A 24,596-nucleotide genomic window follows, 5' to 3' on the forward strand; every position below is an offset into this window, starting at 1 on the left:
GCATATGTCAAGAATGCTTTGATGGTGTTTCCTGCTCGGCAGGGGGTTGGACTGGATGGCCCTTGTGGTCTCTTCCAACTCTATGATTCTATGATTCTACCAGGAGATTCAGCCCTTGGGCAGAAAAAGGCCCCGCTTGACGGCTTTTAGTCACTGATGCAGGATGTAACCCTGGAATTCCTCTGCATGTTAACACAACTGTTAACCGGTGGCACCAAAGGACCAGTTTGCAGACACAACAAACTGGGAAAAGGGGGGGGGACAGTGGGCATGTGTCCTCCCACTTACACTTACACCCATCTTTGTGACTCAGGGACTAGTCTGAATTCTCACAACCTTGCTACCTTCCTGATTTAGCAGGAAGGACTGTGAGGACTGAGCATATAGATGTACCACCTTATGGCCTGTGTTATGGGGTGGTACATGCCTTGGCCCACTGCCCCACCACCTGTATGGGATTTTCCAGTTTGCCTACAGTGTCAGCTGGCTCTTAGGCAGTGTGTGGGCAGGGGACGAACTGCTCCCTGGGCCCCCAGACACGCAGCCCCCATTTTCTGAAAGATGCTGATCTATAGAGTGGTGGCCAAGATCATGGCCACTGGTCCCATCACCTCCTGGCAAATAGAAGGGGAAGAAATGGAGGCAGTGAGAGATTTCACCTTCTTGGGCTCCTTGATCACTGCAGATGGTGACAGCAGTCACGAAATTAAAAGACGCCTGCTTCTTGGGAGAAAAGCAATGACAAACCTAGACAGCATCTTAAAAAGCAGAGACATCACCTTGCCGACAAAGGTCCGTATAGTTAAAGCTATGGTTTTCCCAGTAGTGATGTATGGAAGTGAGAGCTGGACCATAAAGAAGGCTGATCGCCGAAGAATTGATGCTTTTGAATTGTGGTGCTGGAGGAGACTCTTGAGAGTCCCATGGACTGCAAGAAGATCAAACCTATCCATTCTTAAGGAAATCAGCCCTGAGTGCTCCCTGGAAGGACAGATCGTGAAGCTGAGGCTCCAATACTTTGGCCACCTCATGAGAAGAGAAGAATCCTTGGAAAAGACCCTGATGTTGGGAAAGATTGAGGGCACTAGGAGAAGGGGACGTCAGAGGACAAGATGGTTGGACAGTGTTCTCGAGGCTACAAACATGAGTTTGGCCAAGCTGCGGGAGGCAGTGCAGGACAGGAGTGCCTGGCGTGCTCTGGTCCATGGGGTCACGAGGAGTCGGACACGACTAAACAACAACAACAAGAGTGGTGGCAGAAACAAAGGTGTCCCTCCTGACCAATGGCACCAAGGCTGCCATGCGACACTTTCAGAGGGGACTAGTGTACGTGGTGCCTCTCTCTCCTAACATCCCAGGGAGTTTGTTTTGGAAAATGTGTCCTCGGAGGGGGTGTTTTCATAATATATCCTCCAGACCCATCCTCAAGTGATATGCACCACGCACAATACTATCGACAAATGCAGTACTTTCTACAAATCCTCCAGGTGTTGAATGGGGAAAGGATCAAGGTGAGAGGCACAGTACATGCTTTGCATGTAGACATTCTGTCCCCAAGATGCTGGAGAGCTGCTTCCAGGATAGGCAATAAATGGGCAAACAGTTTGACATTCTACAAGGCGGATTCCTGGGATCCTTACTGGTATATGTGCTTTTGCTTTCTCCACAGGGGCTCCTCCAATGTAAAAAGGACCAGGGATCCAGAAGTCTCCAGCAACAGGCAGGGACTTCTCTTGGGCTCTCAATCCATTGATGATGAGCTGGACTCTGCTTCTGTCTCTGCTGTAGAAGACCTGACAATTGCAAGAGGCGCACATCAGAGCTGCTTGGTTCTTGGCACCTTTACCAGTCTATGACACTCAAGAGCTTGTTTACTTTAATGCCCGGGGGGGGGGGTTAAACCTGTGGCCCCTCAAGTGCAGATGGACTGCAGCCAACCTCCAGCATCTCTGGCCATTGGCCATGCTGGTTGGGGCTGACGTGAGTTGGAATCGGGACAAAATAAGAAAGGCCATCTTTGATTTAACGTGATACGATATTGGCAAGGTCACTTTGGGTATCTGCACTCAGCATGTGCAGTCCTACAACAAACCTGGCACGGAGTGGTTTTTACTGTAATCCTCTTTTTTACAGAGGGGAAATGGAGGCCAAGAATCAACGAGTTTTCCCCAGGTTAATCTGCAAGTCCCAAGCACAGGGGAAAATAAATATTGATTGTCTAAGGTCTGAGAACATTCGGCACTTCATTTAACTGGGGTCACACTGATTTTTATTTACTTGCAAGCTTTTATTTTATTGCTATATTTTTTCAGAGATGGCCCTTGGTTCATGTCTAACTTGGCTGTCTTGTATTTCCTCTTCCAGCTTTACACTTACTCTTTCACCTGCCTTAAATAAGGCTTCATGAGATTCCTATTCTACAGTCAGATAAGGCTCATTCCACACAGGTGGTTGGCACTATTCACTCAGCAGGGAGCTGCAGGCAGTTCTGACACTCTTATGAATGCAGCTGTTGGCATACTTGTAGCCTAAGTATGTGGGTTACCTCCCCCCCCCAACCATTTGTGTATTTTTAGATTTCTACCAGGGAAATAATCTCATTTGCAAAGTTGCACAGCATCATTCTCAAGGCAGCAGCATAGCCCCCAGCCAAGTCCGTCAGGATTAGAAGACGTGGCCATCACCAGGAGATTGGCTGCCATTGTTTCCTCAGACAAAGAACTGTGCATTTTTTACTCATTATATTTGTGTAAATGTCAGTTTGTGTAAATTCACTAGGTTCTATTGGGACGGTTTTTCTGCAACGAGTATTTTAGGAATGAAACCAATCTAAACAAGTAAGGGTCGAACCCCAACTTTTACTCAGAGTTTCCCCACTGAAATTCATTGGCTGTGTTCTTTAATTTCAATGGGTCTACTCTGAGTAGGACTGGGATCGAATGCAACCTTTAAGTCACTAACTTTTACATTTCATGTTTCTAAAAGCCTTATTCAAATGTTCATGAAGGAAGTAAATGCAGTCCGAGGGCTGTGCTTCATGAATCCATCAGACTTTATGCAATACATAAAGGTAAAGGTACCCCGACAGTTAAGTCCAGACACAAATGACTCTGGGGTTGCGGTGCTCATCTCGCTTTACAGGTCGAGGGAGCCGGCGTTTGTCCGCTTCTGCAGACAGTTTTCCGGGTCATGTGGCCTGCATGACTAAGCCGCTTCTGGAAAAGCCAGAGCAGCACACGAAAACGCCGTTTACCTTCCTGTCGGAGCGGTACCTATTTATCTACTTGCACTGTGTACTTTCGAACTGCTAGGTTGGCAGGAGCTGGGACCGAACAACCGGAGCTCACCCCGTCATGGGGCCTCGAACCGCCGACCTTCCAATCAGCAACTCCAAGTGGCGCAGTGGTTTAAACCACAATGCCACCCACGTCCCTCATGCAATACATAATGCCTCCTTGTTTTATGCTCTTTCATGGTCAAATGATCCCTACCAAATTATCTGACTGATGCTTAGTCCAATGGAAAAGTAGGCAACTGTGGGATAGGGATAGCAAGGAGAATCTGGTGTACTTTCATCCACGTGGAAAGAACATTCAAAATGGCAGCCCCTGGCCCAGGCAAGGCAGTGTCCCCATCCCAGTCTCCCCCCTCCTTACTGTGTGCCACCTTCCATCATGGTACTTCTCTTTGCTCCTGACTCTCAGTTTCCTTCCGCTGATATCAGCCAAGAGCACAAAGCGGCCGCTGGAGACAAAGAGGGAGAAGAAGGATCCCAGAGATTCATTGGCCATGTAAAAGAGGAGACCGTTGGATGAGTTCAGTCTGACCTCCATGGAGAAGTGAAACCTGCAGAAAGAGAAGGGTTGGATGCCATTAGAAAAGAGTTTGGATTTGATATCCCGCTTTATCACTACCCTAAGGAGTCTCAAAGCGGCTAACATTCTCCTTTCCCTTCCTCCCCCACGACAAACACTCTGTGAGGTGAATGAGGCTGAGAGACTTCAGAGAAGTGTGACTAGCCCAAGGTCACCCAGCAGCTGCATGTGGAGGAGCAGAGACGCGAACCCGGTTCCCCAGATTAGGAGTCTACCACTCTTAACCACTACACCATTTATGAGCACATTCTGCCCACAGCTTCTGCCTCGTCTTCTCAACTCCCATTTTCAGGAAGTGTCCTCTGGGGATTCCATACAGGTATCTTTATGACACTCTGGAGGAGGAGGCAACTGTTAAGAACACCTCCCTTCGGTAAGCTCCAGATCATTCCAATGATTTCTTAACAAGAAAAGGGGATTTGTTGCCATCTGGGCTGCAGTCTTTGCAAAGTGTTAACAGCTTTTCCGGTTGTAAGATCACTTACAACAACAACAAAAAACTTATACAATGGCTTTCTCATGTTTTAGCATCTCACAGAACCCACTGCAGCCCAACACAAAAGTATTTTTGAGTCAGGGGATCCTAATCCAGAGTGCCTGCGATGGCAGGATCCGTAAAGCCAGACACATTTCTCAGGTGCTTCAGTTTTCAATTTTTATGTTGGAATGTAGGGGAGCATTTCTCAAATAGGAAGGGAAAAGAAAGACTACTTGCTCCCCCCTCCCCTTACCTTTCGTGGAATGTTGCTGGAATGTCATCAAATTCCAAGCGGCTCACTGGGGACGCACCAAACTGGAAGGCATTCTTAAAGGCTTGGGGGTATTTGGGTAAATGGCAGCTCCTATCTCTCAGCGTTGACTTGCTTGGCACCTGCAGGGAAATAATTCAGAAATCCTCCTCCGTAAAGAGAACCACCTTAGCTTCAATGGGCTGAAAAGCAAGAGGACATGCGGCTTGCTCCTCAAGACTCTCACCTGGCTTCAAAACTCAAGGAGAAAATTAATCCTAATCTTATAAGTAGCAGGTAACATGAATGGCTACAGTTCACAAAACTGCCCCCGCCCTCCCAAATGGGTGGCCCTGCAGAGGAGACAAGGTTACATGCAGGGGTGTTTTTTTTTCCAGCTGGAACTCGCCAGAACTCAGTTCTGGGACCTCTCAGGTGAGCACCATTGCCATTATAAGAGAAGAAAGGAACGTGTTCATGGCGAATTACGGCACCTCTTTTTCTAGAAAAACAGCACTGGTAACATGTCTCTCAACTTATGGCACTGGTAGTAGTAGGTAGTAATAGTAGTAATTTATTATTTGTATTACGTCCATCTGGCTGGGTTTCCCCAGCCACTCTGGGCAGCATCCGACAGAGATTAAAAATACACTAAAACATCAGTCCTTAAAAACTTCCCTAAACAGTAGCCCACTTAGTGCATCCCAAAGAATGCATACAGGTATAAGGTGTTTGAGGCAAGCATGTTTGTGTGTGTGCAAGCAATGGTAGAGGTAGCACATGCAATTATGCCCACACATGAACATTTGAATGCATTGTGGGGTGCTTATACTGTAAGCTGTTTCTGAAATTCCTGTAGGTGTTTCACAAAGTTCTGTGCTGCTCTCTTGAATCCCTCATCCTGAGCTAAACCTGGATTGAAGGTTGTCCAGGGGCTCTTGTGTGTGAATGGAGTGCATGCTTGCCAGAGAGGGAAGGGCAGCTGGATAGAAGCTATCTTCCCAAGCAACACATTCCCATATTGACTTCTTCTGTGGGTGGAACGGATGCACTTTTGTGAAACCAAAATAAGGGAAATCCATACACAGGAGTCCTTGCTTGGACCATGAGCCTAGGTGAGGGCCTAGCAGGCAATGGGGAAGAGCTGCTCTGAACATTTCCCAGGGTGCTTCTGAATATTTCAGAACAAAAAGCAGCACAGGCTGCAGGCTGGTCCTCTTGTCTCTGTCCCTATAGTTAACGGCTACTGCATCTGTAGACACTTTTAGGGAATGGAAAGGGCAGCTGCAAATATTTCCATCACCTTCGGTTTCCACTTGCCCTTCTTCTCCGATGCCCTCATCTGCTGGGGCTGCCGATCCCTGGGGCAGTTCATGGTCACGTTGACGTTCTTGGTGCTCTGCTGCAGGTCCACGACCATCTGCGGGTCTGATTTCCTATTGCAGAAAGGGAAAGGAGCTCAGCAGCTGTTCAGCCAGGACCACAGCCAGATGGCAAGAAGCTGGCAGAGGCCTTTCTGACTATATTAACTCATCCTGGAACCAAAGCAACTCTCCGGTTCTTGTGGATTAATTGTCCTTGTCATGTATGGACAACAACCAAATTCCACTTATTTCATTAACCCACAATATTGTATCTGCCTGCAGCTGATCTTCAAGAAGGACATTGTAGACTGCACCTGCTCTGTTCCTGCCTGGCATCATCTTAGGTCTGCATCTTCGTTCTCATTCCAGACTCTTCCTGAACCCCAAATGTTGTATTTTATTTTACTTTTGACAACAGCAACACAACCTGTGTAGATGATCCAGGATCTGTGCATTTGCAAAAGTTAGGCCACACGAGGGAGAACAAGGCTTATGTCTCAGAGCAAGGAGTTTTACCCCAGCAGAGCTGTGTGTGTGTGTAATTAACTCCCGCCTGGAAACCAATGTCCCCACTGTGGAAGGATGTGTGGATCCAGAATTGGCCTCTACAGTCACTTACGGACCCATTGTTAAAACCGTGTTTATGGAAGACAATCTTACACGGGTATGAGTGATCGCCAAAGAGAAAGAGAAGCGTGTGTGTGTGTGTGTGTGTGTGTGTGTGTGTGTGCACGCATGCATGTGTGTGTGTTGCACTGCTGCCAATTCCCACATGATGAAGTGCAGCAGCTCCTAAGCAGGTGCATGCTGAAGTATGGAACATCAATGTAGATGAATGGTGAAATCAGCAGGCAACACCCAAGTACAGCCGTGGCATCAGACCTGATCTGAAGAATTGTAACCAACCAGAAAACCCAAACTTGCCATGGCTATTTAGTCCAAACAACTACAGTGGACACTCGGGTTGCAAATGTGATCCCTGCGGGAGGCACGTTCGCAACCCGCAGCACCGCATCTGCACACATGTGGGTTGCGATTCGGCACTTCTGCACATGCGCGAGCGCCAAAACCCAGAAGTAACCCGTTTGCACAACCCAAAAAAACGCAACCTGGCGCGTCTGTAACCCGAGGTATGATTGTATCAATATTGTTGCTTTCAAAGAAGGTGATGCTTTATTTCAGCTTCCAGCTGAAATTCAAAGCCCTCAAGATGTATGAATTCGAAATGAAATGACTGCAGTGAAAATTGATTATAGAATCAGTAGCGTAACACAGAGGTGCACTTTAGGATGCCTGGATAGCAACACTGGGCAAATCCTTGGACTAGCCAGCTATGGTTGGAGGCTACTAGTGGCACTGCAAAGTGAACAAGAGGGCAGGCATTTGCCATTAATGAAGTTAATTAAGTTCTACAATGCGGCTGAACTCCCTGATTCCTCTGGCGTCCTTCCACAGGTTGGTGTGCAACAGGGGAATCTTAGATAAGTGCACAGAGGAAGCAAACTTTGGCCGATGCTTGATATAAACTTGCTATCCTCATTTAACAGCAGACACTTATTCCTCAGGGTCTGAAATGGGAAAGAGTTCTGGAGGTGCGCTGATGCATAGCTAGGCACCTGATCTATTTGCCAGCTGCCAACAAGAGCATGCGTCTGCATTTGATCATTCATTAGTCCTGGGGAGGCAAAAGCCTCCTTTCCAACTGGCACTGTCCCACTAGTAACCTAATAAATAGTCATCTGCTCTCGAACAGCTTCCTGCACCTCGGTTTTGTACAGAACTTCATTGGCACTTGAGCCCAAATATGATGTGGACTTTGGATACCCTGTCTCGATTGGCTCATGGCCGTCACCTTTGCTCCCTACGATTACCCAATCAAACTGTGGTGGGGATCTTGCATTGTCATATCCTCTGGTTGCTTAATCTTTTGTCTTGACATATCCTCTCTGCCTGCTAGCCTCAGTCTCAATCTATTGCTTTTGCCCAAAGTAACCCTCCCCACCCTGCTTAGACAACAGAGACTTTTAATTGCTTTCTCCCAGGAGACCACATTATTCCGTCTTTGCGGGCTGTTTCTTCACTCCAAGATGCTCCAGTCTTCTCAATCTTCGCAGGGCTTTAATGAGGGCAGATTAATTAGGTCCTGGCCATGCCTCTCTCACCAAGCCTCTTTTCCAATTTTGCTGTTTTGTTCAGGTTATCCTGGAGCCCCGAGAGGACATTTTCTCCCTTGACGGCCATGGCTGCAGACGCACCCCCATCCTTGCCACCGTGCTTCCTGCCCAACCCTTGTTGCGTGATGTCACTGCAGCCGGTGGGGCCCCACTTCCCACGCCATGACTGCTAATCACTCCTCCTGGGGAACCACCCTTTTTGGGTATGAGAGGAACACAAGACCTTGTCCCCACTCACCTCCTGACAAAGACATTCCCGATGCACCCTGTGAGGTTGCCGATTTCGCCGGCTTCAGGCATGCCTCCTAGCTGAAAGACGGCCAGCTCATCTTGCCGCTTCTGCCTCCTGTGGCGATCAGGGCCCGGTTGGCTTCCCTGAAGCTGATCGTCAACGTAAAGCCGGACTCTGGAATGAAAACACATTTGGTTTCAAGGAGACATGATTCATTTGTGCCAGTCCCTCTTCCCCCTGTGCTGGGGAAGAAGGGGATGCCATGAACCAACATGCAGCAGAAAAGGGTGGCTCTGAAAGGTATACCCTGCGGAGTCGCTGTAGAGAGCAACATAGTGGCTTGTGTCGTCTGCATATGCGTTCTTGGTGGTGAGCTCTGTAGAGAGGACGCTAACGGCCACTCTGCCATTCTGCAAGGAAACCTGGCAGGTACCCTCCTAGAAAGACAAAGAGGAGAATAACTTATGTATGTGTCACAGGCCCTCGGCAAACTCAGAGCAATTTCACCATATCAAGGGTGAAATGAGGTTCCAGGTACAGCAACGTGTCTTTCCGTTCCAGAGCATACAGAACACAAAGGCACAGAAATTGACACTTTTCTCACAACAGACAAAGCTTGAAGAAGATCCAGCCAGAGCTGTGAGATGGGGCAACTGAGTAGGAAATAGAAAGTCTTCCTCCCTTGGGAATACAAGTGGCAGTCAAGCTTTCAGAGGTCACCCGTTGTGCCAAGATGACACAAATCGTGGAGCATCTAACAAAGGGAAAGAATAGGATGTGTATCTTCCACGACACTTAAGTGTTCTCTTACACTGGTTCTCAATGGGAGGAAAGGAGTGCTAGGAACGATTCGTGCCCATCAGCCACTTAGGAGAGTTGATGGGTGCTACAGTGGGACATCAGCCAAGAGACGCAGGGAAGGCATACCTCTGTAACATGGTGGAACATCAAGCCACGGCTTTGGGTGGTGCGGAAGCTGAAACCAGTGTAGAAATCTTGCAAAGAGGGCACATCCTGCAGCGACATCGTCAAGAAGCCGTGGCCGTGAAGTTTAACCGAGCGAGCCACCTGCGAAGGCGACAGAACGATTGCAATACCAATAGAACCCATGCAGCAATGAGACTTGCCCCTGAGTAGACACACATATGGGGAAGTCCCTTCCAATGTACTTTTTCAGTCGCTGACCTGCTTGTGAGCTTCCCAGCTGAATGTCTGGTGCATTTATTTTCATGTCTGAATTGCTTCCCACCCCGAAACGATAAGCAATTTAAAAAAACCATACGTAAAAACAATTTCGAATCGCAGGCAGGTGATTAAAACGGTGCGATTCTTAGGGGCAAGCACAGCAAACGGGCCAAACACGTCCTACTCACCAGGAGGTCTGAGGTACAGCCGTAACTCACTCCCGTGGTGTTCATACGTTTTAAGTCAACATATTTTCCAAGAGCCTTCAACCCTTTCATGCATCCTCGGATGGATCCGCCTTTGGGGAATATTTTCTTCAGGCTGAAAAAAAAAGTCATACTGAAAATGTCGGGTGGGGAGGGAAGCAGTTTTGGCTGTCTAAGAGCTTGTGTGGGGTTCCATACAAGGTGTCTGATGGCAGAGAGAGTTAAAGGAGGCAGAAGAGGCAGTAAACAAAGCTGCTGAACCCGAGAATTGCAAGCAACCAAGTCTGACTTCGAACAGACCCACTGAAATCAATGGACCCACTTTAGTTCTGTCCCTCAGTTTCAATGTGTCTACTGTGAGCATGGCAAGTGCAACCCAAGCTCCTCTTTACCCAAATCTCACAGCTGCGATAACGGACCTGGAGAAAACGGCAGTATCAAGTGCTGAACCCCAAAACAGGGTCTGTGGTTTTTGTTTTTTTTTAAGCCGATGTAAAACTCTATCCCTGCCTCCCATAAGCACTTTGTAAAACCAAACGGCCAGTGAGGGATTGTAAAACGAGGTCTGACCCAGAAGTCTCTGCAATGCTGAGCATGAAAGTGTGGCCCTTGTAAGGAAACACGATGACAAATACAGAAGAGAGGAAATTTAAGCCTACCCCGGGTGCCGAATGACACAAAAGCCTTACCTTTCGGGCAGAATGGAGGTGGGCGCACCACCCAGGAAGTAGGAAGTGGCACTCTGCAACTTGTTCTCCTGCTCCACATTGAAGACGGTAGACTGCTCCAGGCGCACCAGAACGCGGTCCTTGGAACCCATTTTGTGGAGGAATATTTGGATCTGGAATCAGACAAAAACAAACAAGCATGGATAATGTCTGCTGGAACTAGGGGCCACTTGTCCCCAAAGAAATTAGAAGGCAAGCGTCACGGCGACCTAAGGTAAGATTTCTGTGGCACAATGACTGATGGGAGCCTGACCCCCGTGTCAAGCAGGTAACATCCCTACTCAGAGATCTGCACTGGCCATCGAGTTGTGACGTGGACAGGCTCAACATGAGAGTAAACAAAGCCCTTAAGAGCTTGGGGCCAGTTTACCTGAAGGACTGCCTCCCGTCCATGAGCGCCCACTTGGCTCCTTAGATCTGCAGGACTGGCTGCTGCAAGTGACACACAATGGTCCTTCTGCTTTTGTATGAAGTAGATCCTTTTGTGTGGCTAAACCCATCTTTGGAACTCGCTGCCCCGTTTATTTCAGGCAGGTGCCTTTACTGTACTGTTTTAGTCAACAGCTAAAAGCCTTTTTGTTTCATCTAGCCTGCCAAGGCATGTTATGTTAGCATTTTAACTAAAAGTATGGGTTGTGGGTGGTTCTTTTTTTATATATATAAAAAAACCTGATTAACTAATATTTTAAATTTTCATGTTGTTCATTTTTAGTGTAACATTTTAGATTTTTGCTGTAAACTGCTCAGGTACCTTTTTTTGTTCTAATACTGTACCGTGTTTCTCCGAAAATAAGTCATACCCAAAAAATAAGCCATACCCCGAAAATAAGCCATAGTGATAGGGATAGGCAGTTTAACCTTGTAGGTTAAACTGTACCATACTTAATAAAAAAACATAAGACATCCCCTGAAAATAAGCCACCGTGTTTTTTTTTGAGGAAAAATAAATATAAGACGGTGTCTTATTTTTGGAGAAACACGGTAGGTGAAAGGCACATTAAAATGCTGACAAATCTTTGTAAGGACTTTAAAACAAAACAAAACAAAACACTACATCAGTTAATGCAGAAACATAAGGGAATGAATTTAAGATTGGAATTTGTCATCCATCCTTAGCTGTGAGCTGTTTTGCTGTTTTTATGCCATAAATATTTCTTTAGCAAGGCCAGTGCTATGGCACGTGCTGCGGCATCCTACTCCTGAATTTAACAGTCATAACAGCCTCATGCACCAGCTGGTTTTATATTTGTGCCAAGCTAATTCCAGATTTTTTTCTGTCCTTAACACACACACACACACACACACACAAACACACCCCAAGTTTGAGTTTATTTTATGTGAATAATAGCTATGTTTCTGTTCAGAAAATGATCCTAGCTGAGGGAGATGGAACAAATAGCCTTCCACCTTTATATGGGGATATGAGTGACCTCGATCAATGTGATATCTCATTAAGTGAACATGGAACGAGCATTCTGGCAGATACGTGTACCCAGAAGTTGAAACATTGTCCTCAAGCAAGTTTCCTGAGCCAAGAGGATGAGCCAGCACTGTAAATTCCTCTCCATTATATTCCCAAAGGCGTCCTCCAGTGAACTCTAACCAACAAGGTACCCGGTCAAGAATCAGAATAGTTTTGAAGACCAGGCTCTTGGTGGCTGGTGGGAATAGTCCACAATCATTCTACGATGACGCAAATAAGTGACTGCATGGAAAATGCAAAAAGTCCAGTCCCTAAACGGCAAAGGCAGTGAGGGAGCCAGCGCTTTACAGTGTGTGGCTTTCTGCACCCTGCCCTGGGACCCTCTGGGAAAGGGCGTGTGAGACCCTCCCCTCGCCCAATCCAAGTACGGAGGGCTCTTCCCGCCTTACCACTTTATCTGTATTGCTGCTGGCTACCAGTGCTGCAGGTTCCTTGGAGGCTTGGGCCACCTTCAGGCCTCCGTCAAAGTCATAGTAGAGCACCAGCTTTCCTTCTTGAACAGCCAAGCAGATGAGCTGTCTCTGTGGAGGAAAAGCGAGAAGCACCTTTCAGTCCTATCGATCCTGAATGTTGCCTTCCCCTTGCACATGGTTCAGTGTTCTTGCCCTGGAAAGAGGAAGTGGTCTCCAGGTTGTTGGAAAGAGGGGAAAAAAAATTAAAAACCAAAGAAAGAAGAGCAAGATCCAAGCACAGTGTACCCATGGGGCAAGGTTTCCCAAACTTGGGTCTCCAGCTGTTTTTGGACTACAACTCCCCATCATCCTTAGCTTGGTAAGGATGGTGGGAATTGTAGTCCAAAAACACAGCTGGGGACCAAGTTGGGGAAACTCTGTCCTAAGGTTTTGGTCCAAGTAAATTAACCACGACACTAAGTAAGCTATAGAGCAAAACCCCATCTAAACTGGGGACTCGGCTATGGTGCAATGATATCAAATGGTGCCCAAGTGCAGAGAGGATGCCCATTTTGCTCCCTGATGCTTCCTCTGAGCCAGGCCACGTGCAATTATTCCCACCCCCCACCCCAATATTCACTTCCCCCTCCACTTACATCTAACACCACTCACAGTCCAAATGGGACTTTTAGCTGGGAAGCCCCACCCTCGCCAGAACAGTAACGGTCGACAATTCAAAGCAACGCTTGCCTGAAATTTCAGGAAGAAAAGGATCCCATTGTGCGACACCAGCCGCATCTCTAGTTCAAAGCGCTTGAAGGAGCCACTCTGGCCCTCAAACGTGATCTCTGCATAACCGGTGCCATCGAAATAGGAGCCGTCAGTCAGCCAGGGGTCCCCTGTTGATTTAGACCTAAAAGAATGGAGAAGTTAAAAAGGTGGCAATTCTTTTCTTTTAATTAACCTGTTTATTTATACTTTTTCACAGATCTACAAGAATGCACACCCATTGCAAAGGATCTTTTTGTCATATACTAAGATAAGACAGCTACTTAGTCTAATGAAGAGCAAAGAAAGAAGGAAAGACAAGAAAAGGAGAAAGGGAAAGGGGAAAGAGAGGGGAAACTACAGAAATAAATAAAAATAAGGACTCTCTGTCCCGCAGCTACATATAATATTCATTCCTTAAAAACCAACCATTCTATCTTCCATCAACCAGTATTGTTTTCAATCTTCAAATCCTGATATTGCAAGTTATTTTCTCTTTCACACAAAAAGTCCCCACATCCATGGCAAATCTATGCAAGTGGGCTCTAGAAACACAGAAGTCATGCTGCTACTTTTATCTTTAAAAAATAATAATCTAAGCCTCAAAAATGGGGAAACAAGTTTTTGAAGGGAAAGACTGTAGTTTTTGCTTTCAGGAGTGTCTCATACTGTGGAGAGGTAAAGACCTGGAAATTAGCAGAAAGTTGCATATTGCTAGAGCCCGGCAGCTCTTTGCAACAGCTGGCAAGCTGCGATTAAGCTGAATACCCCTCTGAGTAAGAATAAATAAAACGCCAGGGGAGCACATGTAAGCAGCACACTTCAAGAAAGTACAGGTTACATATGAAACAATCAAATAATCTAAGATATCTGTGGGATCATGAAAATCTCAGACTTACAAAAACTTATTTTTAAAAGTAAGTTTTCTGGCCCTAGGAGCTGAGGATGTGTAGATATATTCTGCTACAGGCTTTTTACTTGCTTGCTTGTTTACTTGAAAGGTGCAGCCAAAGCTTGTGCCTGAGCTCAGCAAACTGCCGGCATCTCTCAAGCAAATGAAGCGACGTATCTTTAGGCTTTGTAGAAAATGCAGGAGGTCTGAGTGGAGCATCCATGTCGCCTCTGCTCTCTCCGTGGCTAAAGCCTCTGAAACGTCCTCGCCTCGCACTGCCCCAGCAAGTCACTGTCATGGGCTTGACATCCCTTGCTGTGGGCTCAGCTCACCTTGTGCACGGCCTCTGGGCGGCAGTGTCCAAATGGAAGGTGCGCTGGAAGTTGTACAGGCTGACGACTTCTTCGTTGAGAGAATCCATCTCTATGCAGCCTTTGTAGTTAGGGTAGCGCAGGGGTGCTGGAGGCTGTGGATAAGAGAGGAAGCGTCCAGGTTCACGGCTGGGATGGGTGAGACGCTTCTATTTCAATTTGGTGGGCCCCACCCAATCCCCTCCGGCACCCTGGGTACAGCTGCTCCTTGGCTGCCTCCATCTCTACATGGACTCGCTTTCCGTTTAAGATGCCTAAACCCTTTGTGATTCTGCAGTCCCAGCCTCCTCTTCCCACCCATAGGGCTGTCTGCTGCTTCCCCCCCCCTAATGAACCTACAAAACCTGATCTTCATCCCAGGAGTAGATCCATCAGTAAGCATGTTGATTGGCCAGGCTTCTGCTGCCAGTTACAATCAATGATGAGGTTGCTTGGGGGTTATTATTGGTTATATCCCACCTTCCCTTCCAAAGGAGCTACAGCACAGCAAACACGTCAGGCATAGAGTTGCAGAGTTGGAAGGGACCCAGAGAGTCATCTAGCCATAGCTGGCAAGTTTTCCCTTTTCTCGTGAGGAAGCCTATTCAGCATAAGGGAAAATCCCTTTAAAAAAGGGATAACTTGGCAGCTATGCATCTAGCCCAATCCTCTGCAGTACAGGAATCACAACTAAAGAATTCCTGACAGGTGGCCATTCAACACCTGTTCAAAAACCCCAAGCAAAGGAGGTCTTAAAACATTTTTAAAGCATTATACAAACAGTTAAAAAGCATTCTCCCAGGCAGTGCTTTCAGGCTGCTAGAAACAGTATCTTACAGCCATCATATGCAACCCCACAAGATTTATTAATGACACGTGCCAAGCTGACTGTGTTATTAGCTGAAATATGAATTTATCTGGGAAGCGAGCCATACATTGTAGGGGAGAATCTTTGGATCATTTAATCATTCTGTGCTGGAAATCAAGGGCATTTCATGCTTTATATCAGGAAAACATTAATTTTCCCATTTCAGTAAAAGGCAACAGAGTGTTGTTCCCTGTGGAGTGTTGCACACAATTAAAACAGGTGTTTTGAAATACACTTGGCTATGTGCTTAGTATTGCTCAATGAAGGTCCCTGCTGAAAATGCCATGTGCAACAGTAAAGGCTTGCCTGACCCAAACCACAAATGGCTGCTACTGGAGTTGGTGATCTGGTGTTACAACAACGGCAGGAAGAGCATCACCACTCCATTCTCTCCCCCCCCCCCCGCCACTACTAGTCTGGCCAGCCCATCTCACCGTGAAGCTGGAGGGGTAGCCGCCCACGTACAAGACCACGTTCTGGGGCTTGAAGTTGAACAGTCCCTGCTCTCCTTTGGCAACGCTGTCGCCTTTTGTCTCGTGCAACGTTTGCTTCTCCACTGTCACAGACATGTGCCCGTACTGCAAAATCCTGCAAGGTGGGATGGAAGGAGATAAGACTGAACAATGCAAAGAGCAGAGGCTAAATAAAACAGGCACAAAGGAAACTCTTTCCTTAGATACGCCACTTGCCAGGCCTCCCAGGGGAACAGCTCTGGGCTGAAAGAGCAGAGCAGGAAATCCTAAACTTCAGAGCAATTTTTATTTCCCAAACAGAAATGAATGGCGTGAGTCTTCTTACCCAACATGCAATGTCCCACATTCTAAACAAAGAAATACTGTATTAGAATGTTCGTTCCCTCTCTCTCTCTCTCTCTCTCTCTCTCTCTCTCACACACACACACACACACACACACACTTTTCTCCCACCTTCTCCCTTTCCATACCTGTTGATGCTGACTGCTGCAAATTGCTCTCCAATTTCTTGATCAACAGATAGATGTGTTGGTTCTTCATCCCCCAGTCTGTAGACCCATTGCACCTTGCTGTCTTTCAGGATGATGCCCATGTAGTCACCAGTGCCCTGGATATGCACAGTACAAGCGCAAGTCACCAGGAATGCTTGACATCTCCTTGCCAAGGCCATCCCTTGGGCAGCTCTCTTGGTGCTGGTTACGGACTGCAAAGCCAGCTTTGGATGTACAAACTCAACAGTTTGCACAGCTTGCTGCTCACCTTAATCATGGCTACATACTTGGTATCACATACCCGACATGACTGTGCCCAAAAATGGCTTTTTATCTGCATGCAGATACACCATTATCAAGCAGTGACAACAGCATGTGAAGATGCTGTGCAATTGCCCCCCCCCCCTGTGCCATGCTTCTCATATTCTCTTTCACAGAAGCAAATGTACTTACATTCCTGTGCCCCAGGTACAACACAAAGCGCCCCGGGTCATCTCCATTTTGACGCCTCTGCCTCGGTTTGGGCTCTGGGTTCTGGATGTAGAATTTGAGCGAAGTGTAGGCAGCCAAATCCTGAAGGTTGCTGGGAGTCCGGATCTGCACACCTGACGTTCCATTGAACTTCACGGGGACTTTGATCTAGAAGCCCAAGAGATCAAACCAACAGAGGCTGACATTGTCTCCGAGGAAGGGATCTGAAAGGTAGACTCTGTTGCACTTGTAATATTCAGCTCAGTTTCACTCAGAAGGAGACCCACTGAAATTAATGAACATGACGACTCAGTAAAGCTCATTCAGCCCCCAAAGTAAGGTCTGCTATTGATGAAAACTTCCATTGACTACAACCCCTATCTCCATCCTTAAATCTAGTTACAGGTAGGTAGCCGTGTTGGTCTGACGTAGTCGAAACAAAATTTAAAAAATTCATTCCAGTAGCACCTTAGAGACCAACTAAGTTTGTCATTGGTATGTGTGCATGCACACGAAAGCTCATACCAATGACAAACTTAGTTGGTCTCTAAGGTGCTACTGGAAGGAATTTTTAAAATTTTGATTCCATCCTTAAAAACCTTCACTGCACAATCTTCTTGCGCTGAATGCCTGCCCATCCTGGCAGGTTCAAAGCTTCTCCTGGTGGTTGGAATAAAAACTGTTTGGGGAAGGGATAGGTCAGTTGGCAGAGCATGAGGTTCGAGCCCCACATTGGGCGAAAGATTCCTGCACTGCAGGGGATTGGCTTAGATGAGCCTCGTGGCCCCTTCCAATTCTTTAAGTCAAATCCTCCACTGGCCCTGCAAAGATCTGTTCTCTCATTTCTGGTTGAATGTTTTAAAATTTCCAAGGACTGTCACAAGACACAAATGGGGAAACTCATGGCCCTCCAGATGACATTGGGCTCCAACTCTCCCATCAGACCCAACCCAAAACATGGCCAATGGTCGGGGCTGATGGCAGCTGCAGACTGCCAAACCCAGAGGGCCACAAGCTTCCTATTCCTGGCCGGTGAACCTACTTGGGCGCAAGGCAACATTTAAGCCAAGCTGGAACCTTCTCTCCGGGGTTTCTGGAACAAGGTAGAGGTCTGCTTTTGAGCCCTGGAGTAGAAGTGAAGAGGGTTATCAGCTGTCGCTGCGACTCTCTGTGTCTGTACCTTACTGACGGCATTCCGGGCCAGCGAGATCAGCTGGCGCACCCGCAGGATGTTGTCTGAAACGGTTGCGTTGTGGCTCCTTCTGTTCTCCAAACTGCTCAGCTTTCCCAGGAGCAATGGGAGGGTGCTCTCAAGGCTTGAGACTGGAAGGCAGGGAAGAAAACGAACCCAATAGGACAGCATGAACCAGAGAACAGGCACAGGACTAACAGCTGAGAGTAGAAAGGGAGTTCAAAGAAGGAGTAGGCACATTTTTGGGAAGCAGGATATTGACACCTGAAAAGTAGGATCCAGCCTGCTGGATCGGGACAGTGCTAGCTGCCTCACCTCAAAAAAAGGGGACTGTCGCTTGCAAGCTTGCTGAGCTCCTGCTGAGCTACCACTCTCAGTTTAATAGGTCAGAACCTGACCTGCACATGCTTGTCTTATGCTTATAATTCAGGAGAATTATAGAAAGTTATATCTTTGGAATTTTGAATGTCCAAACTGTCTTAAGCTCAGTGATAGCTGCTCTTCTGGAACAATGATCTTATAAGCAACCATGCCAGACTGTAAAAAGCAGACACAACCTCGCACAACACGGCAACCCCTTTTGCAAGCTCTCTTACTGCCATTTTTATTCCGGTCCTCTCTTAAACAAGATCCCCGTTGAATGGTCAAGTCACTGCCACAGACGCAACTGCAGAAAAATTACGGATTTCATTCCTGGCTATAGACTCATATTAATTATGTGTTCTGACAATGTGATTGCCTGTCCCAGTAGTCACCGACATATAATAAAGCAGGGCATAGGAGAAGCTGAAATTATTTACTGACTGGGAGAAAGAATATAGCAGGTGGTTAATTACCTAAATGGCCTATGTCAGGCATCCCCAAACTTTGGCCCTCCAGATGTTTTGGCCTACAACTCCCATGATCCCTCGCTAACAGGACCAGTGGTCGGGGAAGATGGGAATTGTAGTCCAAAACATCTGGAGGGCCAAAGTTCGGGGGTGCCTGGCCTATGTTGAAAGGCCAGAGGGCAAAAAAAGGGAACAATTTATTATATATTTTTTCACTTTAGCACCCTGCCAGAAAAAGAATCAATGGCATAAAACACAAACAATTACAAATCAAGTACAAACAGTGGAACGGACCATTGCTGGGATGTTAATGAGAAAAAAAGTGTACAGTAGGTAAGAAATGAAAGGAGCCTATTTGGCCTTTTCACATTTGACATTGAACAGAAAAGAAATAACAATAGTTAGAAATTCATTCAGTTTGCTTTTCAATGGATCCAAAGCATTTTGATCAGGGGTCCCCAAACTAAAGCCCGGGGGTTGGATGCGGCCCAATCGCCTTCTAAATCTAGCCCACGGACGGTCCGGGAATCAGCGTGTTTTTACATGAGTAGAATGTGTCCTTTTATTTAAAATGCATCTCTGGGTTATTTGTGGGGCATAGGAATTCATTCATATTCTTTTTCCAAAATATAGGCCGGGCCCCCCCACAAGGTCTGAGGGACAGTGGACTGGCCCCCTGCTGAAAAAGTTTGCTGACCCCTGATTTTGATCATCTTCATACCAGTCTCCACTTTACCCCCCCCCCCCCCACACACCTCCAAAAGAGTACAGGTATATTTAAACCTGACTGTTATGTACCTGTGTTCCTGGCATCTCGAACAGCTTGATTTAAATCGTTGCTTTTAAGGTCCCCATATTGTTCCTTCCATTCATCAAGATTCTTCTTCATATCGCTCAGTCTACCTTCCATTCTAGACACTGTTTCACTAGCCTCCGCAGCAGCGTCTTTCGCCCTCTGGATGGCCTCCGATGTGCCATCTTGCGAAGGAAAGAAGGTAAGTTGTAACCAAAGACACAGAAGGGAATTTTTAAATGTTTAATGTATGTGTTCTATGGAGCACGGGTGGCGCTGTGGGTTAAACCCCAGAGAGCCTAGGGCTTGCCGATCAGAAGGTCGGCGGTTCGAATCCCCGCGACAGGGTGAGCTCCCGTTGCTCGGTCCCTGCTCCTGCCAACCTAGCAGTTCGAAAGCACATCAAAGTGCAAGTAGATAAATAGGTACCGCTACAGCAGGAAGGTAAATGGCATTTCCATGCGCTGCTCTGGTTCGCCAGAAGCGGCTTTGTTATGCCAGCCACATGACCTGGAAGCTGTACGCCGGCTCCCTCAGCCAATAACGTGAGATGAGCGCCGCAACCCCAGAGTCGGTCACGACTGGACCTAATGGTCAGGGGTCCCTTTACCTTTATGTGTTCAATATGTTAATAAAATATTTTATTAAGCGGGAAAAATGAAGTTTTTAATGTTAAGGGAAGTTTTTAATTTATTCTGTTTTTCATGTTCTGTTGAAAGCCACCCAGAGTGGCTGGGGAAACCCAGCCAGATGGGCAGGGTAGACATAATAAATAATAAATTATTAATTATTACAGAAGATAAACCACGAGCATCTGCACAGCCCTGAGCGTCTCACACCGGTGCAGATTCATTTCAGCTTAAGAAGAGCAAATATACGAGTTGGCAAGTGTTGCATGGAAGAAGCCTACAGACTATTTCTGTGCCATACTGACAATAAAAATAAAAAATTCTGTTTCATTTAAACCCTTTGATCAGGGTGGGGATCATCAGATGAATGCCGGATTTGGTTAATTTTGTAATTATAGTGTTGTATCATAAGGATATAAAGCAAAGGGCCGTGAATCAAGCACTGCTTGGCTTTGAGTGGTGGGACCTGGAACATGCATGCTCTAAAGTGACATGGATTTGCTAACATGTGCAGAACAATTAGTGCTAACAGCAGGAGAGGCCGCAGTGGGTTAGAGCGCCCAGAATGTTAAGGGGAGACTTCACGGGGGCGTTTATTTGGGGAGTTTTTGAAGGGACTGAAACCTGGACAAACCTTGGACCGTGTCCAGTGTGTTCTTCACCGACTGCAGCTGTTTCAGAAGTTGCTCTTTCTTTGTTTGCATGCCAGCCAATCTGTCCTTGGCTGCCTGTAGTGCTCCCTTGATGTCTTGGATTAAAATAAACAAAGTCTCAGGGTTACAGATCTACAAATCAGGATTGCTGGAACGAGGCGTCTCTCTACTCAGTTGTGCTGTGGAAAAGGCCTGTTACAAATGAATCTTTGGGTCATGGACTCTTAAGTACAGGAACACAGGAAGAAGCTGCCTTTCGCCTATTTAGTTCAGTACTGGCAACACTGGTTGGCAGCAGCAGTCCAAGGTTTCAGACAAGAGCCTTTCGCAGCTCTACCTGGAGATGCCAGGGGTTGACCCAGGGAACTTCTGCATGCAACGGTAATGACAATACTTTGGGCCATCCTAAGGACAATTACTTCAGTTTGCGTTGGTCAGTAAAGGGTCTGCTGATTTTTCTCTTACCTCCACTGAGCCTCCTCTGCTCCCTCTTCACAGCTTCTCCTAAAGCAGTGCTGTTTTTCTTCATCTCTTTTGACACAGCCCCAAGATCGTCTAAGATGACACTCTGCAAGGATAGAAGAAAACTGTTCACACCTTACCTGCCAAGTAACCCACAGAACATCTGGAACCCTTGGCTCACATGTGGCTGCTCTAACTTCCATTGGACTTCCCCTCATGGACCCTGGTCCATTTCCTCCCTGGTCCATGTCTCCACTATACTACAAGTCCCTAAGAGGTAAAGGTAAAGGACCCCCTGGACGGTTAGGTCCAGTCAAAGGTGACTCTGGGGTTGTGGCGCTCATCTCACTTTCAGGCCGAGGGAGCTGGCATTTATCCGCTGTCAGCTTTCTGGGTCATGTGGCCAGCATGACTAAACTGCTTCTGGCACAACGGAACACCGTGATGGAAACCAGAGCGCATGGAAAGGTCGTTTACCTTCCCGCCACAGCAGTACTTATTTATCTACTTGCACTGGTGTGCTTTTGAAGTGCTAGGTTGGAAGGAGCTGGGACAGAGCAACGGGAGCTCACCCTGTCCCGGGGATTTGAACTGCCGACCTTCTGATCAGCAAGCCCAAGAGGCTCAGTGGTTTAGACCACAGCGCCACCCACGTCCCACACAAGTCTCTAACCTCTATACATGTTTGCAAAAAGGACAGAGTCCCTGCCACTGAGTGGCTGGTAGTTCTGCTAACTAAACTGAATGGAGCATTTCAAGCTCAATTCAATATATTTATTGGTTAATGCAACTGCATGATTTCCTTGCATGATCTGGCTTTCCAGGCTGGGCCCAAGTGCATCTGCAGAGCTCAGAAGAGTGCATAAACAGGCAGGAGCATGCCGGCTGCCAACAGCCCTCCCCTGGCAAGAGATGTCAATTTGCCAGGTTCTTTCTCCCTTTCCCTGCCAACAAGCTCTGCAAACAGAGCCGTCTGTCTGCAAGGCATCTGGGGAAAGGGAGCAAATCACATGAAAAGGAGCCAGTTCTCCTCGCCAGTCGCAGCTGCTGCACAAGGGAGCCTGGCACAGTCTTGGGTAAGCAGGTAAGCGCAGAGCAGATGAGTGAAGGTGCCCTGCGTTCTTTGACACCAGTGTCCTTGGCAGGTGCGCACGCTGCAGCCAAGATTTTTTAAGTCTGCTGGCGGGGTGGGGGGTGGGGTGGGGAATAAGAGACTCATACCATCAAAGCTTCGCCGGCAGCATTATTAGCTTCATTGGCTGCTCGCTGCGCATTCTCCACTGCCTCGATGATGCTGGCGTAGGCAGTGGAGGCATTGACCGCCCGCTGGATGAATCCATCCTGGTTGGTGCCATGGATAATGCTGTTTTCAAAGGACAAATATGTAAATGAGAGGATGTCTGCCATTAGCCCCACAGCTGAAGCCCCCCTGCCGCATCAAGGCTGAGCGGTTCAAAGGCACTATGGCCTGCAGTCCTTCCTACAGCCCTGGCCAGAGAACAGATCTTCAAACATGGCAGGGTGGAACTTCCTGAAAGTCATTTCCATTCTCTTAGCGCTGCTGTGCCTTTAGAGCAGGGCTGAGGAAAACTACGGCGGCTGAGATTTTTCCCCCTTTAAATACCCAGATAGAAAATAACTCATTACATGGTGAAGAACGAAGAGATTTAAGGGCCTCCTATATAAACGACCAAGTGAGGGGGCAGGTAGAGATGCAGCCACAATGGAACCAACCTTAAATTGTGCTCCTCCTGCTTGTTCCTTGGGCAAGCAAGGCTTGCGGTCAGTGCTGATCAGCTGATTGGCACTGGCAGTAAAGCCCTGGATGGATTGGCCGTGCTAAAGGGAGCTCCCAGCTAGGGACTTTGTAGTCCAGCCAAATCCCTGCACAGAGCAGGCTTGCTGTATGTACCAATCGGCTAATCGGCACTTACAGCAAACGCTGCTGGGATTGGGTCTTGCTGCTAATGCAAGTAAAGAATGTTCCTTCTGCAGGCACCCACAGGTGGGCAGCCCCTGTCAAAATGGCCCGTTGTCCAGACTCTTTCCCTACTCCTGATGTAAAGGTAGAAAGAACCCCTCTTCTTTTGAAAAATGAACGCATATAAAGCTCAACTGTTGCCACATGGGTAATCAGGCATGGTACCACTTTTTCATATAATGCAAACAAATCTAGGTAATACCGTATTTATCTGGGTATAAGACAATGTTTGTTTATTAGGCAGGTGAGTGATTTTCAGCAATCCCCCCCCAAAAGCTTAACAACTCTAGGCAATCTCCCCCCCCATTTCCTTAATTTGGAGTCCCCCAAAATAGGGGTCATCTTATACACAGGGGCGTGTTAAACACAGAAAAATACAGTATACACGCAGGCATGTCCAACAGGTAAATCGTGATCTACCGGTAGATCACTGGACGTCTGCAGTAGATCACTGGCTCCCCCCAAAGAAGCTGAACAACTGTGGCTCCCCTAAAAAACAGCTCAATATTTTACCTACTCCCTGAAAAAAACTTTGACCCGAACTCCCCCAAAATGGGCCTTCCTCCTTCCTAAAAAAAAAGCTTTGACCTGAACCCCCCAAAAGGGGGTAGATCACTGCCAGATTTTAACTCTGTGAGTAGATCGCAGTTTCTTGGGAGTTGGCCACTCCCGGTATACAGTATTATAAGCAAGTACTCTTAATCAACGTTATTAGAAGAAGACTCCCAGCACAGAAGTCCATGTGAGCTAGGAAATGAGAGCTCAAGGCCCAGCAACAAAGGAGCAGCCCTTACCTGGACAAGTTTCTTGCCAGCTCATCCAGAAGCTTTGCATGCTCTTCAGCTGCCTCAACGACTGGGATCTTGGTGCTAGCGAGAGAGTACTCCTTTGCCTTCTCTGACAGGGGGTATCTGGCACCATCCAGCTGGGCTGCTAACTTCTCAGATTCCTACAGGATAACAAGGGGCGTTTGCCAGCATTCATTAACTTTGCAAGTCCTGCCTCTCCATTCCTTCTTTCTTTGGCAGGAGATGGAGTTCAGTAGGACTGGAGACCCTTTTTTTGCACTATCAAACATCTGAATGCCCTCTTCCACTCCACTTGTTTTCAGTTAAAAAACAACAACAACCCACTGTGTGCAAATGGGTTTCACAGGGTGCACTGATGATATACCACTATTTTATCTTTCCAGGTGTTCTCCAAATGGTATCTAGAAACTGTTCAAAAGCATTACACATGAAACGCCTTGCTGGAGGCTAAGGTGTAAAAAAACCCCAGCTTGCTGGAGCTATGTGGAAACTTAAGGACTTCCTATAAAGGATATTCAAACATGAAGAATTTGACCTACTGCTGAACTGTGCAGGCAAGAGTAACCT

At 47.2% G+C, this 24,596-nt stretch overlaps 1 protein-coding gene across 2 annotated transcripts in view; it reads right to left on the reverse strand.

Moving 5' to 3' along the window:
- The window catches only part of LAMA5 (laminin subunit alpha 5), a 190,394-nt gene that overhangs the window by 5,148 nt on the left and 160,650 nt on the right, over nucleotides 1–24,596 (reverse strand). For both annotated transcript variants that reach the window (XM_035123974.2, XM_035123973.2), the window contains exons 55-75: nucleotides 24,015–24,169; nucleotides 22,461–22,602; nucleotides 21,243–21,345; nucleotides 20,759–20,872; nucleotides 19,501–19,680; nucleotides 17,861–18,003; nucleotides 16,663–16,848; nucleotides 16,189–16,325; nucleotides 15,680–15,833; nucleotides 14,360–14,493; nucleotides 13,118–13,280; nucleotides 12,365–12,496; nucleotides 10,454–10,605; nucleotides 9,747–9,879; nucleotides 9,301–9,441; nucleotides 8,680–8,810; nucleotides 8,380–8,547; nucleotides 5,907–6,039; nucleotides 4,607–4,746; nucleotides 3,657–3,846; nucleotides 1,641–1,793 (exon numbers count right to left, since the gene is read on the reverse strand). In XM_035123974.2, the coding sequence (XP_034979865.2) occupies nucleotides 1,641–1,793; nucleotides 3,657–3,846; nucleotides 4,607–4,746; nucleotides 5,907–6,039; nucleotides 8,380–8,547; nucleotides 8,680–8,810; nucleotides 9,301–9,441; nucleotides 9,747–9,879; nucleotides 10,454–10,605; nucleotides 12,365–12,496; nucleotides 13,118–13,280; nucleotides 14,360–14,493; nucleotides 15,680–15,833; nucleotides 16,189–16,325; nucleotides 16,663–16,848; nucleotides 17,861–18,003; nucleotides 19,501–19,680; nucleotides 20,759–20,872; nucleotides 21,243–21,345; nucleotides 22,461–22,602; nucleotides 24,015–24,169 (3,084 nt within the window). The remainder of the gene's footprint in view (nucleotides 1–1,640; nucleotides 1,794–3,656; nucleotides 3,847–4,606; nucleotides 4,747–5,906; nucleotides 6,040–8,379; nucleotides 8,548–8,679; nucleotides 8,811–9,300; nucleotides 9,442–9,746; nucleotides 9,880–10,453; nucleotides 10,606–12,364; nucleotides 12,497–13,117; nucleotides 13,281–14,359; nucleotides 14,494–15,679; nucleotides 15,834–16,188; nucleotides 16,326–16,662; nucleotides 16,849–17,860; nucleotides 18,004–19,500; nucleotides 19,681–20,758; nucleotides 20,873–21,242; nucleotides 21,346–22,460; nucleotides 22,603–24,014; nucleotides 24,170–24,596) is intronic.

Source organism: Zootoca vivipara, chromosome 7 (assembly GCF_963506605.1).
Source record: "Zootoca vivipara chromosome 7, rZooViv1.1, whole genome shotgun sequence".
Lineage (NCBI taxonomy): Eukaryota > Metazoa > Chordata > Lepidosauria > Squamata > Lacertidae > Zootoca > Zootoca vivipara.